The sequence below is a fragment of the Aquarana catesbeiana genome, linkage group LG06 (genome assembly GCF_042186555.1).
Source record: "Aquarana catesbeiana isolate 2022-GZ linkage group LG06, ASM4218655v1, whole genome shotgun sequence".
Lineage (NCBI taxonomy): Eukaryota > Metazoa > Chordata > Amphibia > Anura > Ranidae > Aquarana > Aquarana catesbeiana.
In genome coordinates this window covers 235,089,366-235,109,268 of record NC_133329.1, presented here as the reverse complement: position 1 = coordinate 235,109,268, position 19,903 = coordinate 235,089,366, and the positions used below count along the sequence as shown (strand labels likewise).

Below are 19,903 nucleotides of genomic sequence, written 5' to 3'. Positions count from 1 at the left end.
AAGACAGAATCTGAAGAGCAGAGGACAGCAATACTCTGCTTCTTGTGCCTCCCTGTTTTGTAGGGCACTGCCGTGGCATGGTCAGACAACACTTGAATGTGGTGGCCCTTGACTTGATCCTCAAATGCCCACAGTCCCAGCCCAAGGGGAGGATCTCTTGGCCTCTGTTTGTCCAAGCTCCTTGAGCCATCTGCCCTTCCAGGTGGGCACCCCAACCCCAAGAGCTTGTGTCTGTTGTCAACCTCTTTTCTACTGGGAATGTCCAGAGCAGGCCTCTGGCCACAGTCCTGTCCAACACAGCTTCAAGATCTGGGCCAAACACTAAACCTCCCTCAAACAGAAGACCACATCGCTTCGCCTTTGAGGCAGCATCTGACCATATTTTAACCCATAGTGCTTGACCTGTCGAGTTTACCAGGGCCAAGGATCTTGCAGACATCCTTATGGATTCTGCCATGAATCCTACCGCCTTCTGTAATACTGGCAGAGTGTCCAGATCCTTGCAGGAAGTTTCAGCTTCAATATGGCTTTTCAACTGTTCAAGCCAGTGCTTTAGGTTCCTGGCCACCACCGTTGAAGCCATAGCTGGCTTTACGTTAGCCAAGGTTGAGTCCCAGGCTTTCGACAGGGAATCCGCCCTTTTATCCATGGCGTCTTTTAGGACACCCATATCCTCAAATGCCAGGTCTGTATTTGGTGACCTGCAAAAAAACTGCATCGAGGTTAAGTTTGAGCGCTATCCTTTTTAAAAAGAAATCTCCGCTTGAATGATCTGGAGAAGGTGCTCTTTCAGGATCTTTCCACTCCCTCTTTACAGTTTCCGACAGGAACTTATATACTGGAAACAGTGTTTAACTTCCCAAGCCCTGAAACATTTTATCACGTAAAGATAATTGGGCTTTGTCCTCTTTAATGTTCAAAGTTGTATCTTTGATAGTCAGCTCTTCTAGGAACAGCCTGTAGCGTGAAGAGGCTTCTTTTTCCTCATCTTCCTATGAACCTGGGGAATCACTTCCCCCTTCATCCTTGGAATCACTGGCCTCTCTGGGTGCCAAAATAGATGGACAAGAACAGGGTGAACTACCCCTGCTGCTGGGCTGTGCAACCGGGTGTTTGTCCAGAAAAGATCAGAACAATTAAAAAAAAAGTGTTTGATAGTCCTTTCTGGAAGGAGCTGAGCAACCGCTCAGGCTGGGAAGTGGGTGTCTGGGGACGTCTCCCCTTTGACTAACTCTGCTATGCTTTCTTTTAGGGGGAGGGGAGGAATGCTTGTTTTTTCCCTTGGCTTTTTGCCTGAAATACACCAAAACCCCCTCACCAAATACAGACATCATTTACATGGGAAAAGAAAATGACACTTTTTGGGATGCCCTTGCTGCTAAGCAGAAGAGGCCAACCCTTTAGCTACTGTGCTGCCACCACAGCTCTAATAAATCAAAATAGTGACCCACAAAACCAACTAAGTCACTATGCTAACAAACCACTGTTCGTGTTGTAACCCAAGGAGAGTGATGCAGGCTCCCTCCCCCAGGGGACTAAGTAAGGGAAACAAACTCATGACCCACACAGGATAAAAACACAGGGACCTCTGCCCCCGCTTACCTGGGTCTGGCTGGTGTTAGTAGCACCTGCTCCCGCCACCACCGCCTGGTCCTCTGGATCCATCTTACTGAGGCTCCAGCGGCATCCGGCTGCTTTTTAGATTTGATTTTTCCTGTTACTTTTGCTGCGCTCGCCACCTGGGACTCAAAGCATGGAGGCACAGGAGTAATAGGGACGCTGTTCACCGTCCCTTTCCCAGCCACCGGTCAAGAGAGCGGGGACCTCCAACAGCCTTAACCCTCGCCAGGCATGAAGGGGAGGAAACACCGGAGCACCCTCCTTCCATCGGGGGGAGGATACTGGGCTGACCTTCAACACACAGGTATACCCCCTACTAACCCCTGGAGAGAGCGTAACACACCCCTGATTCCCTGCAGCACTTCCACCATGGCAGAGGAAAAACACTACAACTGAGGCCATGGTGGAAGTGACCGGTCTTTAAACTGACTGCAGTGTTTTCTGGGAAAATGGGTGGAGCTGCGCTTTCTCCAGGTGCCGTCCCAAAAGACAAGGTGAGAAAATCTAGTCTCCCTCAGTGCCAGCCTCGATGCGTGTCTTGATCTGTGTCAACCTATACTCCATGTTGCGGGCCACCACTGTGACCGCCATGGGGGGGGGGCTTGAAGTTTCCTAAAGGACGAGTCTAAGGTTCTTTAGGAGCAAATCCATCCTCTTGTCCATGGGGTCCACCAGCACTTTAATGTCCTCCAAAACCAGATCCTTATGCCTGGAAACCTATGAAAAAGGCCACATCTAGCCTTGGGGACTTTCCAGACTTGCTCATCCTCACAGAACGGAAACCTACATTTCAGAGCTCTGGAAAAAGAAAGGTTTCCTTTTCAGGTCTCGCCATTCCCCTTTAATGGCTTCATCCAGAACACCGTGGACTAAAAACACCGTCTTGTGCGCCTCCAAGCCCTGGTACATCTGGTCATGGAGAGACCATGCCTTTTTCTTTTCCTGGATCCCTAAGGTGGTATGGATGGCTCCCAGGAGATCCTCCAGGTAAAGTGTATACCGCAAGACTCTGGTGGATGTCCCATCCACCCCCTCTGATGCCACGCTCTCAGGTAAATCCTCACTGGCAGCCCTCCACTACCAGAGGGACCGGCGGGCCTGGTGGAATGCTGCTGCGCTGGATGAAGAAGAAGAAGTCTGCCTCCGATTTTAGCAAGCCTGCAATACACTGCCTGCACAAGGCTCTGTTAGAGCCTGAGGATAACTTGTTCCCACAGTTAGGGCACTTTTTGCAGCCTGACTTGTCTTCCCTTGGAGCCTCCTTAACCGTAAATAAAAACAGATGAGCTTAGCATCAAACCTTTACCCTCTTTAAACACCCGTGCTGCAACCACCACTACTGCATATTCCTGGGACAGTGAGGTATCCACCACCATGGAGTATACTAGTCCCAGTCCTACAACTACCAACATGTAAATACCACAGTACAGGTCCTACCCAGCAGCCTACCTGGGTTTGGCTGGTGCCTGCATCCGCTGGAGTGTCCTGGGGATTTGTCTCCATGGTTCCCCCCCCTTCCTGCTCCAGACACCGCCACTAGTCCAGTATTGCTGGACGCTAGTCAGGGTTAGTAGGCCCAGCCTGGGCTGTTCCCCTCATCCTTGCGCCCTGGAGACCCAGAACCAGACATCTCGGCGCACAGTGATGACGTGGTTCCAACGGAAATGACGCAAACGGCGTCTCCGGCCCCCACCACGATCGCAGCAAGGAGCGGAGATGGATGAATCCACCTGCACAGCTCCTGGGGGGGGGGGGGGACCTGAATCACCCTGCCACTGGCACACCTTGGCACTGGAAGGGGGGGGGGGGTGTGACCGGTCTTCACTGGAGCTGACGAATAGGACCCAGTTCCCCTGTGCGGTCCCCACTCCCTTCAGGCAGCCCCTGAGAGATGAAGTCCCTCTCCTGGTTCCTCAGCAACACGATCCGACGGAGGAAACACATGACTGACCAGGGACCGCCTTTTGAACTGTGGCAATGTGTTTCCTATGGCAACGGGAGGGACTCCATCTCTCAAGGGCTGTCCTGGAAGACGACTGGGGAAACCTAGGTAGACCTTGGTCTGGGATGGAGTCAGTGAGGACTTCTGACTGATAAACCACCCCAGGGATTCCAAGGTGCTTATCACCTTGTCCAAATCGGAGATTAGAGCATCACTGGATAGGTTGTAGACCAAAAGGTTGTCTAGATCAGCGTGATCCACTGGAGGTGTAGGTGAGAGATGACCTCTGAGAATCTTTGTAAAGACTCTCGGGCTGGCTGCCAGTCCAAAGGGCAGGGCAAGGAACTGCCAGTGCTGTGTACCCTGGTCTGTGCAAATTGCAAAGTGTAGAAAGACCTGAGGCGCCAGGAAAATGGGGACGTGCAGATATGCATCTTTTAGGTCTATGGTGACCATAAAGACCTCCTTCAACATATGCTTCCTGACCATGTACACCGATTCCATACGAAAACTCTTGTATTGTAGGAAGGCGTTTAGCCTTTTTAGCTTTATAAATCAGGTGGTATTTCCCAGAGGGCTGTGGGACCACAAAAATGTAATAAAACCCCTACCCGCATTGTTTTGCTTGCACTGGCAAGATGACCCCCTGATCTGCAAACTGCCTGACACTTTGAGAGCCCTAATGCTTTCCGCTGGTCCCTGGGTAGATTGGTTAGAAGAAAGGTTCGGTGGCTTTGGAATTAAATTCCGGTTTGTAGCCCTCTTATCCACTGAAGGATAAGAGGACTCAGATCTGTTCCCACTGTGTGATAAACAGAGCCTCCCCCCTACCCTGGCATCACTTGGGATCCTTGTTGGCAGGTTTTGCGCCTGAGAAAAGGAGACCTACCTTCTACTTGCCGATGCCCAACTTCTTGCCTTCCTTGCAATTTCTGAAGCGGTTGTTGACCTGGGGGACTTTACTCTCATCTCTTAGGCCTTACAGGAAACTTCCCCCTTCTCTGGGGATCTGGATAGTATCTAATCCAAACTTGTACCAAATAGAAGGCACCCTTCGAATGGCAAACCACACAGGTGTGTTTTTGATGTGTGGTCACCAAGGTTTCAACTGCTGCATCCGCAAGGTAGGCTACTACCTTTCCAAATCACTTCCAGGGAATCCAAGAGTTACTTGGAAGTATGTGCTACATGGTTCATTAACTTGGTTACCCATAAATCCGCATTTCTGGCTACACAGGCTGATGCCAGTGCCGGGCTCATGGCCGCAGCATTGTGCCCCCCCCCCCCCCCCAGGCCCTGTGCTGAAGGGTCTTGGACCAGCGGTCCATCTTTCCCATATATTGCCTGCATCCTTAAAGAAGAGGTCCAACTGTTTGGACACCTGTGCCAGAGACGCATCAAGTCTGGGTGTCTTAAAGAACTTCTCCTGTCCCTGAAGGGGCGCCTACATTTCCAGGTTTTTAATTTCAAGAGTTTCCTCTCCAGCTCCTTCCACTCCCTCAAAATATCTTTGAGGGACTGGTGAATAGGGGGACCTTGGACTGACGTCTCACCAGGCTGCTATACATTCTATCCTGGGCTGCAGGCTCCTCAAAAGCCTATATCGCCCCCAGGAGACCCTCCATATCATCTGCCAAGAAAATGTGTCAGACTGGTCTGGAGTGCTCCTCCTCCTCCTGGCTATTCTCTACATCCTCTCCCCTCAGGGAAGCTCCGATTGGCATCCTCTGCCTCCTTGTCCGCTTCAGAATTCTGAGAGGTTGGGGTATTTCAGGGTTCAGGATGCGTGCATCTACTGCCCGTGTGTGGATGAACACTCTACTAGGGTGGGACTCGTTCTGCCTAGTCTTTAGGGTTGCCTGGAAGGCCTTGAGGGTAGTCAACATTTCTGTCTGCACCAAAAGGAACTCTCTCATGACCTGAGAAGTCCCCTTCCCGGATAATTTGTGTATACATTTGTAAAAAAAATGACTTGTGTGGTCTGGTGCCAATTTCTCGTTGCAAAATCCACACCTCTTGGACCAGGAATACGACCTAGGTCTACTGGTGACTCCCTGGGCAGTAGCTTCCATTTCTGTAAGTGAAGAGCCCAATTAGTCTAAGGCAGAAAAACACCATGGTACCCTGCGAGGGTAAGGGCTAGGAGACACTCCCCTTCATTACCCCCACCAGCTAGGTAGACTCACCCCCTGTGGTCTCGAACAGCTGTGGCCGTTGCCAACCCTTCCTCTCATTTCACGATCAGGGTTCCACCCTCTCTGGCGAGAGTAGGATACCTGCTTCCTGCCAATCAATCTCTCTTGAGCTCAAGAGTGAGAGTGTCCTCTGCAGCGCCGTCTGAACGCTGCGTCATTTTGCACAAGCCGCCGGAAACTGGAAGTACCCCTCTAGTGAGGCATAGGAGCGGGGGAGAGGCACCAACCAAGTGCGTCCCAGGGAGATCTGAGCGACGTCTATCTGTAAACTGACACTCCTGTCAGGTAAGAAAGGAGAGCAGGAGATATGGTCCCTGAAGCTCTGGGAGCCTCCACTATGCCCAGGGTCCTTCAGTTCGAGGGGGGGGGTCTTCCTGGCCCCCCCACCCCCCCGAAAAATAGGGAAGACCCCCAGGAAGGGCATGCCCCACTTGACCCAAAGGCCTGTGGCCCGGGTCCTGGGAGGAGACCTCCACCCCTCAGCCTTAGGTCATTAGTAGAAGAAAAAGCGCACAGGGAGGGGCGGGGTTTTTAACCTCTATCTTGATTGTGTTTCCCGTCAGTCATCTCTCAGGGTGCCGTCCTGGAAGACTACTTGAGAAAAAGTGTGACCACTTGACCCACCATAGCAAACTGGCACCTCTGAGCTTGTCAGCGATACCGGAAATAGCGTCCGGTATCACTGGCGTCACGTCTGGTGGAACGCATGACAGGAATGGCGTTTTTATACTAACTGCTCCATGTTTGATCCTACCTTTTGTAAGTACCCATCCTTTTTTTTTGTTTTGTTTATTTGAACAAGAGGAGGGTACTTCACTATCAGTTCCATTCTTTTTTACTTCTGGGTACTTGTTTGTCTGGCTGAGTAACTTCACCAAGGAATCCTGGATCCGATGACCTGATTTCTTAACTGCCACTCTAAGACATCCATACCAAGCCTTAAGTGACCCACCAGACTGAAAAGGCTGGGGGTCGTTTTGATCTGGTGAGTAGGGATACATGAGGGGGGGGTTTGGCACCTGAATTTTCTTAAGCACCTTTTCCCTTCACTTTGGATTGGAGCACCTTTAGTCACTTACTTTGGACTTTGTTTTACCATTTATATACTCATTTTCGCTTACTGTGTTTGCAAGCGCTATATTTATATTTAAATGCCCATTTGCAGCCATAGGTCCCCCAAACTTCAAACTCAGCAGTTAAGGGTTCCTAGATGCCCCCTAGCTGCAGCCAAAATTTGGGGTCTCTGGACCCAGAGGGTCCCGAAATGACATTGCTGCAGATTGACACAGTTGACCAATTTTGGGGCCCGTATCTCAGGGCCACTTGGTGCTAGAAACCCCAAATTTGGTGTGCAAACCCAGTGGGAGCACTATAACCTAGCCAAAGCTGGGGTTCCTAGCACCAAGTGGCCGCGAGATACGGGGCCCAAAAGTTGGTTCAGAAAATGTCAAGCACTTTTCTGCAGCAGAGAATGACATTTTCCAAACTGACTTTGGGGCCCCGTATCTCGGGGCCACTTGGTGCTAGGAACCCCAGCTTTGGATATGTTAAAGTGCTAGTTCCACTGGGGTTCCTAGCACCAAGTGGCCCTGAGATACAGAGCCCCAAAGTCAGTTTAGAAAATGTCTTTATCTACTGCAGAAAAGTGCTTGATTCGAGTAGAAGCCGAGGGGGGCATTTTCAGCACAAAAAAAAAAAAATAAAGTGCTGAAAAACTCAGCTTATACTCGAGTATATATGGTACATTTTGGTTTCGAGTTTAAAATAGGATTTAAAAGTACAATGAACATGTGAACTTACTGTTGCGTCTTTGCCTTTATTCTTGAACTTTTTCATACGGTCATCTGTTTCATTTGTGGTTGGCATCTTTGCAGAAAAATGCTTAAGTGCTCACTTTAATCTTGCGAAAATCTGCAATGAAAATATAAAAAATAAAATGCACTGTCTTTTTAGGAGTTAAATGTGGAAGTTTAAGGTTTTTAAAAAAAATTAAGTTAAAATATTGAGGTTTGTTGATAAACTATTAGAGGAAGCTTTCACAAACTCAGCAATTCGACTTGCATAAAATTTCTGTTAGGAGAGCATGCAGTAAAGTCATCATATACAGACACCCCTCATTTGAAGTTAACATCTTGACCTAGTCATAGGAATGTAATTGGTCGATCAGAGTGTAGGCAGGTGGCCTTCTGTGTTGTATGTTAGTTACATGTCTGCCCAGGTCAGGGGGAAGGCACGCGCAGAAAAAAGGCTTGAAGAGGTCCACCATCGACGTGCCAAATCACTAGCACAGCCAGTCATGAACATCTCATTTTAAATTTTTGCCATTTATGGACTTTTCCCACAACTCCTGTTCAGGTACACAGAGGCAGCCACAGATCGGTGTAGTTAGGAGGTTTATACATGTTGTAGATGTTATTCTGAACTTTAAGTTAAATTCAACTGCCATGAACCTGGTGTGAAGTCAAGGGGTGCATGTTGGGTCTTGGCGTATTCTTAAAAGTAGTATGGGTCTGGGGTTTCCTCCATCATACTTACCTAGGTGGATGCAGCATTGGTCCAATGCTGCATCTGTCTCACAGTGCCTCTGCACTGAGAACCGAGCGATCGAACATCACAATGGCTCGGTTCTCACAGCTCCGAGTAGAGAGCTGCTAACTGTCAATCAGCAGTCCTCTGCGCTCATTGGATCGCTGGGCTGTGGAGTGGTGGGGAGCGGCCTTCTCAGTGGTATGCCGAGAGACTGAGACAAAACAGGCACCTGGCGGATCCAGACTGTACCAATGACGTGGTGCCTGGACCGATATCTGCCTGGATTTCATCCCGCTCTGATTAAAAATGGGTCACACTAGTGCAAAATGAATTGCACTCCTTTGATCCCTAGGAGAAGCCCAGCCAAAACAAGCTTTGGCTGGACTTCTCCTTTAAAGAACTTGGGTCTAAATAGCATGTGTACCACCACTAAAAAAGGTTAATCTGCAAAGCTAAGAAGAGGCAGGTAGTCGCCTTGGGCAACTGCTAAGAAGAATAGCTATAGCAGCCAGTTGGCTTATTACCTGGTTAGGCGACCGGTCCTTCAGTAGGGAGCGGGCAATAGGTGCTCTGACTGTCAGTCTCCTTCAGTCACTGGGAGCAGACTAGCGTTTGAGAGCTAAGGCCCCGCTGGTCGGGATTTGTAGGCCCAGCGTGGGCTTTCCCCTTCCTCCTTGTGCCTCTAGAGACGGGAAGTCTCGGCACACATTGATGACGCGGTTCCGCCGGAAATGACACTCGGAGTCTCCGACCCCCACAGCCATTACAGCAAGGAGCTGGGATGGAAGAATCCATCTACACTGCTCCCTCCTGAGGGGGGAACCTACATCACCCAGCCACTGGCACACCTCAGCACTGGAACGGGGGGGGGGGGGGGGGGGGAAGAAATAACGGGTCTGCTCCTGTCAGCTGGACAGTACCCAAGCCCAAAAAATAAGGTAGGACTAACCTGGAGACCGCTGGATAGGACCCGGTCACCCTGTGCAGCTCCGCTCCCTTCAGGCAGCCCCTGAGAGTCCTTCTGGTTCCTGGCAACATATTCCTCCAACGAAGGAAACAAATAACTGACCAGGGACCACCTTTTGAACTGTGGCAATGTGTTTCCTGGGTCAATGGGAGGGACTCAATCTCTCAAGGGCTGTCCTAGACAACTGGGGAAATACCGTTACGTCTAACGGGGGTCCCCCCCCACCTTCCAGGACAGCTACTTGAGAGGATAAGCAAGATTCTATACCTTAGGGAGGGACAACATCCTGAAGCACTTTCCTACCAAAGGAAAGGTCCTGGCTGGAAAGCATCTGAACTCTATAATGCTTGACAAATGCATGAGAGGAGGACCAAACGGCAGCTTTAGAGATTTCTTCCCATGAAGCTCCCGCTCTTTCTGCCCATGATGTGGCCATGGATCTCGTTGAATGGGCCCCAATTCTAGAAGGAGGGGTGCGACCTGACGCTTTATATGCCTCACAGATAGCTCCCCTAATCCACCTAGCAATACAACTTTTAGATGCTTTGGACCCCTTCTTGGAGCCACTGAACAAAACCAACAGTTGGGAGGAACTCCTTAACCCACTGGTCTTTTCTAGATAAACCTCTTTACGTCTAAAAGACCAAACCTTTCCTCTTCCGCATTTTTGGGAGAGGTGCAGAAACTAGGAAGGATCATCTCCTGGGACCTATGAAAGATGGAAGAAACTTTGGGTAAATAGAAAGGATCAGGTCTAATCACTACCCTGTCCTCTAGAATCCTCAGGAAGGGGTCTTTACAGGAAAGACTCGAGATCAGAAATCCTTCTCCCTGACGTAATAGCCAAAAGGACGGACAACTTCAAAGAAATAAATTTTCAGGGAAGCCTCATGCAAAGGCTCAAAAGGAGCCCTTGTTAGTGCATTTAATAACGACAGATCCCAGGGAGGAACATGTTTGATGACCCTGGGAGCATGTCTAGATCTGGCTGAAAGGAACCTCTTGACTAAGGGATCTTCCGCTAATCTTCTCTCTGTAAAGATAGGGCAGCAATCTGAACCCTAAGGGTGCTGACAGAGCCCATTTCCACTCCCCCTGCAAAAAATCCAATATACAGGGAGTGGAAAAGAATCTAAAACCAGCTTTCCTTTGCCAGGAAATAAAAAAAAAAAGTTTTCCAAACTTTCCCAGATTCTTCTCGTGACCAACTTACGGCTGTCCAGGATAGTTTGAATAACCCTCTCTGAACACCCCTTTAACTGTAGGATGCGCCGCTCAGCCTCCAGGCCGTCAAATGGAAGGTCTGAGGGTTTGGATGTAAAAACCAGTCCCTGATGGAGCAGATCCTTCCGAACTGGTAGGGGCCAGGGAGGATACACAGATAGGGCCTTCAGAGAGGAGAACCAACTCCTCCTGGGCCACCAGGGGGCAATCAGAACAACTTCTGCCCGGTCCTGAATAATTTTCCAAACCACTAGGGGTAAGAGGGGAAAAGGAGGGAAGGCATAAGCCAGAGTGAAGTCCCACAGGAAACAGAGCATCCGTCACCAAGGACTCTGTTTCTCTCTCCAGGAGAGAACACCGGCAGTTTCCTGTTGAGACTGGAGGCAAAAAGATCCACTGTGGGGAGACCCCATCTTAGCACCACCTCCTGGAACTTGCCTTGATTTAGTTCCCAACTGCTGGAACTGATGCTCACCCTGCTCAAATAGTCCACCAGCACATTTTCTGACCCCTTGATGTGGACTGCCCTTACTGAAGTGACATAGATCTCCGCCCAGGACAGAATCTGCTGTGTTAATGTCAGAAGCGATTCTGAGCGAGTGCCCCCTTGCTTGTTCAGGTACGCTACTGTTGTGGCATTGTCTGAAAATATTCATAGGTCTTTTGACTAAACCCTCTCTTCCAGAGATACAAGTGCTTTCCTCACAGCCAGAAGTTCTGAAATTTGAGGAGCGACCTGCTTCCTCTGGCAACCAGGCTCCCTGTGAGTAAGCACCCCAACTCCACAGACTGGAGTCTGTGGTAATTTTGACCGGGGAATGTTGGGTCCAATCCTTCCCTCTGCAGATGTTCTTGCTGCTCCCACCAGGCGAGAGCGAGAAAATTCCCTTTTGGTAGTTTTACCAGCTGATCCAGAGAATCCTTCCTGCAATCCCAATGGAGTAAAAGAAAAGCCTGAAGGGGTCTGGAGTGCAATTGGGACCAAGGAACCCCTGGAATGGCCGCAGTCATCAGACCCAGCAACTGCATGATCCACCGAAGGGAGGTCTAAGGGAGCAGCTTGAAGGCCTGCACAGAGAAGAATTTTCAAAATCTTCTCTTAGGGAAGAAAAATCTTTAGGGCAACAGTCTTTTAGATAACCCAGGAAAAACATGCTGTGGAGGGTACCAGGCAAGACTTCTGCTGGTTGACCTTCCACCCTAATTTTTGAAAGGTCCGCAAAACCAACTGTAGGTCTTGAACAAGGGACTCCTTGTCCCGAGCAAAAAAAAAAAAAAACCCGTCTAGCTATGGGACGATCTAAACACTTTGAATCCGAAAAAAAGGCCATGACTTTGGCCATGATTTTTGTAAAAACCCTTGGTGCTGCGGAGATACCAAAAGGAAGGGAATTGAACTGCCAGTGAGATGGCTCATTTCCCACGAGAACTAAAAACCTGAGGAACCTTCGGTGGCTCTGGCAGATTGGTAAATGAAGATAAGCGTCCTGAAGGCCCAGGATCACCATGAAGACCTTTGGCAACAACAGATTTCTTACCGAATAAATGTCCTCCAATCGGAAACGTCTGTAAACTATTTGTTCAAGACGCTTAAATTTAAGACCATACGAAAGCTGAAAGAGGTTCCATACAAAAAGCTCCCTTGCTGTAGCGATATCCACAGACAAGGGCTTACCTTGGGAGCAGTATGGGAATGGATGCTGCCGCTGGTTCAATACGAGCGAATGCTCCATCCTCAGACCTGTCCTCAAGCTCCATGAAGCAAGCGGAGATCAGCCGCAGAGAAGACTGCTGCTGTAACGCAAAACTGCACTTAGCTTGGCGTTTTTAGCAGACTATCCCCTGCAGCGTGTCCTCAGTGCCTCCACGCCATGCTTCTTTAGAAGACAAAAAAAAAAAAAAAAAAGGGCGTCCGTAAGTGTCTCATGTGACTTCCGGCACCATCTTGCCAAGTCACCGGAAGTCCTCCTGATGCCATCTTGGTACACCGAAATGAAGCACTTAGGAGGGCAGTTCCACACAGCAGAGCTGGGGGGGGGGGGGAATATTATAATAATGGAGGGGAGTTGCCACTACTCATAGGAAAGTAACCCTTAGAAATAGGGAACCCTTCTGGTACAGACTATCATCCAGGACTTGCCCACAACTAGTCCTGGATGAAACCAGAGAAGGGGGTCCACCGACCAGTTACCAGACCTTAAGAAAACAAAAAACGTGTTGGTGCTCCTGGAGTGTCTGAAAAAAAAAAAAAAAAAAACTGAGGTTCAGAGGAAAGGGAGGGGCCTTTATATTGTATCGGATTTGTGTTTCCTGTAGAGGGCGGAGCCAATCATCTCTTGTAGCTGTCCTGGAAGGTGATGGGGGAAATTGTAACCTCCCAGGCTCTGGCAATGCATTGCACAAACCTTTCTGCAAGGCCTCCTGAAGAGGTTTCATCCTCTGCTCCTTCTGCGAAGGCTGGATAAATTCCACAACCTTACCCTTCGAACATGGATCAAGAAGGGTTGCCAGCCAGTAATTATCCCTTTCCTTGATACCACGAATCCAAGGGTCCATTCGCAGGATCAGGGAGGCCATGCAGCAAAGGCTTGCCGAGGCATTTGATCGAGTCCTCTGGGTCACACGATCCACAGCCACGTACAAGTCCATGGGTTTCTGGGGACTGAAAACAATCCCTTGAAGACTCTTCCATCGGTGGGCCCGCAGGAATACTGTCTGGGATAAAGGGGGCCTTGAGAGGTAAGGAAGTCCTCCTCTTTCTCCCTCTGTTCTGCCTCAAGTGCCCTGTCCATTATTCAACGAAGGGTGTGCTCCAACAGGAAGACAAGAGGGACAGTATCACTGATGCATGCACTGTCACCGCTCACCATCCTCATGGCCTCCTTAAATGGTGACAGGACAGTGCATGCATACTTGATCAGTAGCCACTGGCGTGGCAAAAAAAAGCCAAGCTCCCCTGACCCTGTCCTGGTGCCATAGTACACAAGTACTCATTGATGGCCCTCTGCTGCGTGTGCAGCATTGACAACGTTGAGTTCCACCTGGTAGGCATGTCACAAATGAGGCGGTTCTTGGGCAGGTTGCATTCCTTTTGAAGGTCAGCCAGCTGAGCACTGGAATTATATGACCGGCAGAAATGCCCAGATGTTCCTGGCCTGCCTCAGGAGATCCTGTAAGCCTGGGTACCTGCACAAGAACCACTGCACCACCAAATTAAGAACGTGAGCCAAGTGTCCCTGTTGGAGGGCAGGGAGGAGGTTGGTGCCATTGTCGCAAGCCACCATTCCTGGCTGAAGCTGGCGTGGTGTCAACCACCTCTGAGTCTGCCCCAGTGTGGCTCCTGTCCCCTAAACAGACCAACTCAAGCACCGCATGGCATCTTTTTGCCAGAGTGCTTGCGTAGCCCTTTGAATGCCTACAGAGCACTGCTGGTTCCGAGGAGAAATCTGAAGAGGACGAGGCCATAGAGGAAGAAGAGGGGGTGGAGGAGAGAGATGTGGCAGAATCACCACTAACAATTTGGAGGCGTGGTGGCGGAACAAGCTCCAACAATACTGCACCCTATGCTGCATCGCTGCCAGCAGAGTTACCCAGTGCGCCATGAAAGAAAGGCAACGTCCTTGTCCATGCCTGCTGGACCATGAGTCAGCGGTAATATGCTCCTTACCGCCAACCGCCATGTCCAACGAGGCCAAGACATTACCGGCATGTGGAAGGCAGAGAGCTGGAATGGCCTTCCGTTAAAAAAAAAAAAAAAAAAATAATAATATGGCGTTTGGGAACCTGCCACTAAGGGTTCTGCACATTCCACAAATTCACAAAAGGGGGCAGCGTCTACCAGCTGAAAAGGCAGCAGTTGGAGTGCTAGCAATTTAGCCAAGCTAGCATTCAGCCGCTGACCATGTGGATGGCTGGGACTGAATTTCTTTCGACAGTTTAGCAACTGGGGTAGGGAAATTTGCCTGCTACAATCGGATGTTGGTGTAGCGATAGCAGATTGCCCGCAACTGTACTTGGCACACCTAATTCTACACCTTAATTCCTCTCAGTGCAGGTTTCTGAGAGGACTGAAGGTGGGGTTGGAGATCCCAGCTGATGAGGAGCAACAAGAGGTCCGCCTTGTTCTTTGGTGTGGGTCTTTTAAGTACTGTTGCCAATGGACTGCATGGGAGTTCAACAGATGTCTGGTCCATCTTGTGGTGCCCCAGGCTGCTGTTTCGGCCACGCTTGATACGCTTCAGACATATGTTGCAAACAGCAACGGTGCGATCTGCTGCACATGTATCAAAAAAGCCCACACCAAAGAACTTTTCAAAATATGCTGGGAGTCAGCAGCGTCCTGCACATGTGGAGCTCTGCGGTGTGATGCAGTCGGGTGGCTGCCCTTAAGCTGGCCCCTGCAGGGCATCCTGCCTCATTGGAGATGTGCCACCTCCTCCTCCTCTCAGGCACCCACGTAGAGAGTCAGTGACCTCATCATCCCCTCCCTCCTCGTCACTGGAGCAAACCTGGCAGTATGCTGCAGCTGGGGGAACCTGTCCTTCTTGGGCACCCCCTCTATGGGCTCACGTTACCGCCTTCCTTAACCTGGGTACAATCATCGGAGCCTTCAAAACGCTGCGCATCCTACTGCAGCATGTACCCGACACTGTGGTCGAACAGTTCGGGGGACTCCTCCGTGCATGATGGTGGGGCTAGGGAAGGAGTGACTGATAACATTGAGCCGATGGAATAGGCCGCTTTGGCAGGCAAACTGTTCTGAGCCTGGGTGACAGAAGAGGAGGACGGCTTAGTTATCCACTCTACCAACTCTTCTGCATGTTGTGGATCAACACGGCCAGCTGTCGAAAAGGACAAGCGTGCCCCACGGCCATGTGCTGAGGATGCACAACGTCCACGACCAGCACCGTTGGCTGTAGACAGAGCCTGCTTGCCCTCTTTTAGTGGCCTGCGAGCATCCGCCTTTCCTTGGTGGCCTTCCAGACATGCTGTAAAATTTTATTAGCAAAACACCGCCTGAAGTTTTTTTTTTTTTTAACATAGAAGTTATTTAAATTTTCACAACAGAAACAATTCACTTCATGTTAGATTTGAATACAGATGACATGCATAGAACAGTTACATGACTTGGTATGAGTAAGATTCAATTCTCACAGTAGTTATCCATTTCAGAAGAAGATACTAATACACTCATTAAGATTATTACTATAAGTTATTTGTGTAAGGGATCCCACATTTCAATTTGGAAGATTTTAACCCACTCGTATATAGTTTGAAGAGTCCTGGGGGCAATCAACGCCATTCCCAATGGGTCTGGACCCAACATTTCATTCAATAGACAGGTGTTTTGCCTTCACCCACGCTGCCCAAATTTTTTTGGACAATTTCTTCCCATATATGTCATTTTATATAATGGTAACGCTTTATTTACCAGAGATTGCCAGAGTTGTTTGGTGGGCGGTTGGGACTGATTCCACTGCAGTAAGATTGCTTTTCTAGCGTATAATGTGGTGTAGAAGATGAATAGTTTCTTCCCCCATGTGACTTCTAGAAAGTCACAAATACCTAATAGAGGTATTGGGCTATATGGGACTTGTAGTCCCCCTATCGAGTTGATATCAGCAAGTATACGGTTCCAGAATTCCACCACTCCAGGGCAGGACCAGACCACATGAAAGAAATCGGCCTCCCCAGACCCACATCTAGGGCACCTCGCTGTCCTATCAGGGTATATTTTTGCCAGGCGTTTTGGAGAGTAATAGGCCCTATGTAAAAATTTCAGCTGCATGAATCTATCTCTTGCTGAAATTGTCAGGGGTAAATATTGCTGAATTCCCTCCTCCCAGTCCCCATCCGTCAACTCCGGAACATCCACTCTCCACCGCTCACATAGCTGGGAGACTTTAGATATATCTCGAGTCACAAGCAAATTATAGACGACGGACAGCGTTCCTCCGCCATCTTGGTTTTTTAATACACTTTCGATTGGTGACTCCTCCAGAGTCAGCGGACCGGGGAACTGGGACCAGAACGCATGCCTCACCTGCAGGAACCTGAAGAACATATGATTGGGTAGATCTTTCTCTCTTTAAAGCATCAAAGGTAATTAGTTGTCCCTGGGCAACTATATCCCTCAGGGTCGTGACTCCATATCTGGCCCATAGAACCGGGTCGGGGATGGAGTGAAAATGAGGCAGGCGGGGGTTACCCCATAGGGGAGTTGCCGGGGACCTATCACCAGGTCCCAGAAATAGCGTATTGACAGTGTCCCATACCTTAAGGGTTGTTTTCATGGGACAGGTCACATCTGGATTGGATCTAGGGCCTCTATGCACCAGATTCCTCAACTCTGCATAGGAGCCGATCAGCGCTGCCTCCAGGGAAGCAGCAGGGTTAGCCGGCTCTTCTGAGAACCACCATTTTACTGTTACCAATACCGCTGCCCAGTAGTATTTTAGGAAGCATGGCAAGGCCAGACCCCCCAAGGTCCCTGGTAGTTGCAATGTTGCCCTGGCTATTCTAGGAGTTTTCCCATTCCAAATGAATGAGGTAATAATGCTATCTAAGCATCGAAAAAAGGTCATTGATATATTAGGGATCAGGGTTTGTCGGAAAAGGTATATAAATTTAGGTAGAATTGACATTTTAATTAAGTTGACACGGCCAACCGGGGTTAATGGTAGGGATCTCCATGTGTTACATCTTTGGGATAGGTGGTTTACCACAGGGTTTAAGTTGAGGCTAATATATTTTTTTTAAGTCTTGATGTATTTCCTTGTCAAAAGAAGTTTATTGAGTACACAATATTATAAAGATACATAAAGTAAGTTTACAAGGATCTATAAAGTAAGCTCATTGTTTTACAGTAGGGATTATATAGGTAAATATAATGAAACTTCAAATATTAAACATTGGGTTCACGTAAACCTAAATTAAAGATATATATCATTTCCTTAGTTACTTTTGTAGGTATTTAAATGATTTATACCTACTATATATATTGTTTACAGGTAGAGTGTATATAGGTCAAATAAATTCTGATAATGAGCTTTAATCGTAAGGTGGAGAAAAGGAAAGAGAAAGAAGAAAAAGGCTAGAAAGGCAGAGGTATGGTCCACAAGGTTGTCCCGCTCGTCAGTTTATTATTCTTTTTAGTTCTCTTTGAAGCCTTAGAATGGGTGTCTCTGTAAGTCATTTAATCTGTTACCATGGCAACAGGACAGAGTCATTGAAATTTGACAGGAACTGTTGTTTTATCCAAGGATGCCAAAGTTTTTCAAATTTTGGAATTTGATTTTGATCGATGGCTACCATCTTAGCATGGGACATTGTATTATTCATTCTGTGAATTGTTTCTGCTAGTACCAACGTAGGAGATTTCCATGCTTTGGCCACTGTTTGTTTTGCAGCCGTTATTAGTTGGATCATAAGTTTGAATTGAGATTGAGTGTTAACCATTCCGGTTTTAGATTAAGTAAAGTTATATATGGATCTGGTTGTATTATTTTTTTAAATATTTTAGATGCAATCACGAAGACTTCCTTCCAGAAGGTTTGGATTACTGGGCACGTCCACCATATGTGTAAATGTGTGCCTATTTCTGGGCATCCTCGAAAACAAAGAGCTGAGGTATTAGGTGAATATTTTGCCACTCTAGCGGGTACAAGGTACCAGCGAGTTAGGACTTTATAATTTGTCTCCAGTGCTAAGATGTTGGGTGAGGATGACTTAGATGTGAGCCATATGTTAGACCAGTCCGTGTCTTCTAAAGTTCGTCCCAGGTCCTCCTCCCACCTCTGAACGTAAGAGGGTCTATTAAGATTTACTACTCCATATAATTGATTATAAAGTGATGAAATTGTACCTTTAGCAAATGGATCTTTTGTACAGATTGATTCAAAAATGGATAATTGGGATAATGGTGTATCCCCCTTTAGGAATGGTGTATAGAAATTTTTGATTTGGAGATATCTAAATATCTCAGAGTTTGGTAGATCATATTTTTCTCTAAGCGATGGGAATGAAAGGAATGATTTAGATGCTATGAAGTCATTTAGTGTCTGAATGCCTGATGTTGTCCAAGCTTTAAAAGAATTTGGGTAGATCCATGCCGGATAAAAGGCCGGATTTCTGATAAAAGAAAGGAGAGGATTGTGTGGAGATTGTAACCGATATTTGGTTTTTAGTTTATCCCCAGAGAGATAAGAAGTGTTTAGTTATGGGATTATGAATTTTAAAGCGGTCTTTAGGATCAAGCCATAACAAGTGTGATATTAATAGAGGGTCATTTTCTGAAGCCTCTATAAATACCCATAATGGGATTTCCTGTTTTGCATGGTATTTGGACAGACTGGCCAAATGTGCTGCTCTGTAGTAGTTAGTAAAATTAGGGTATCCCAGGCCTCCTTTATTTTTGGGAAGATGTAGTGTGTGTATATAGGTATACGTGGTTTAGAAGAGCCCCATATAAATGAAGTTGCTCTTTTTTGTACTATTCTCAAAAAATAGGAAGGAATTGGAATAGGGAGGACTCTGAATAGATAAAGCAATTTGGGTAGAATAGTCATTTTGATTGCATTAATCTTCCCTATCCAGGATAAAGGAAGTTGCGACCATTGTTTTATTAGATTTGTGATCTGTCTTAATACAGGAGGATAATTGGTTGAGAATAAGTCAGAATGAGATGCTGTTAAATGAATTCCAAGATATGAGATTGATTTTTCTGCCCATGTGAATGGGAGTGCAGCCCTAGCCGGGATCAATTCCATGTTTGTGAGCGAAATATTAAGCACTAGGCATTTCTTAGGATTAATCATAAGGCCGGATAGGGCTGCAAATCCATCAAGAGCTGGTATTAAGTTAGGACCAGAGACCTGTGGTGATGATAGAAAAAGTAATATATCGTCTGCAAATATACATAATTTGTGTGTAATACCTCCTACTTCAATGCCAGTTATAGTTTGGTTTGTTCTGATGTATTGGGCCATGGGTTCGAGTATAAGGGCAAATAATAAGGGAGATAATGGGCAACCCCGTCGGGTACCTCTTTCGATATTAAAGGCATCAGATTTGTATCCAGCGTATTTTATATAGGCTTTGGGTTTATTATATAATGCTTTGGTCCATGTTAAAAAGTGGGGTCCAAAACCCCATTTTTGTAATGAATATTGCATATATTGCCAGGATACTGTGTCAAATGCCCGCTTAATATCGAGAGATAGAAAACATAAAAGGGATTTTCCGTTTTTTAGCAATATGTGCCAATAACACTGCCCTGCTTATATTATCGCCTGCCTGTCTATTTGGCATGAAGCCTACTTGATCTCTATGTATTAATTTTCCTATAATGCTATTGAGGCGTTTTGCTATTATTTTTGCTAATAATTTAATATCAAGGTTTAACAGAGAGATAGGCCGATAATTCAC

General features: G+C 47.6%; 1 protein-coding gene across 1 annotated transcript in view; it reads right to left on the bottom strand.

The window, feature by feature from the left end:
* KPNA7 (karyopherin subunit alpha 7) overlaps nucleotides 1-19,903 on the bottom strand; it is a 151,296-nt gene that overhangs the window by 118,939 nt on the left and 12,454 nt on the right. Inside the window, exon 2 of the mRNA XM_073633075.1 lies at nucleotides 7,558-7,668. Within this exon, the coding sequence (XP_073489176.1) occupies nucleotides 7,558-7,623 (66 nt within the window). The 5' untranslated portion in view covers nucleotides 7,624-7,668. The remainder of the gene's footprint in view (nucleotides 1-7,557; nucleotides 7,669-19,903) is intronic.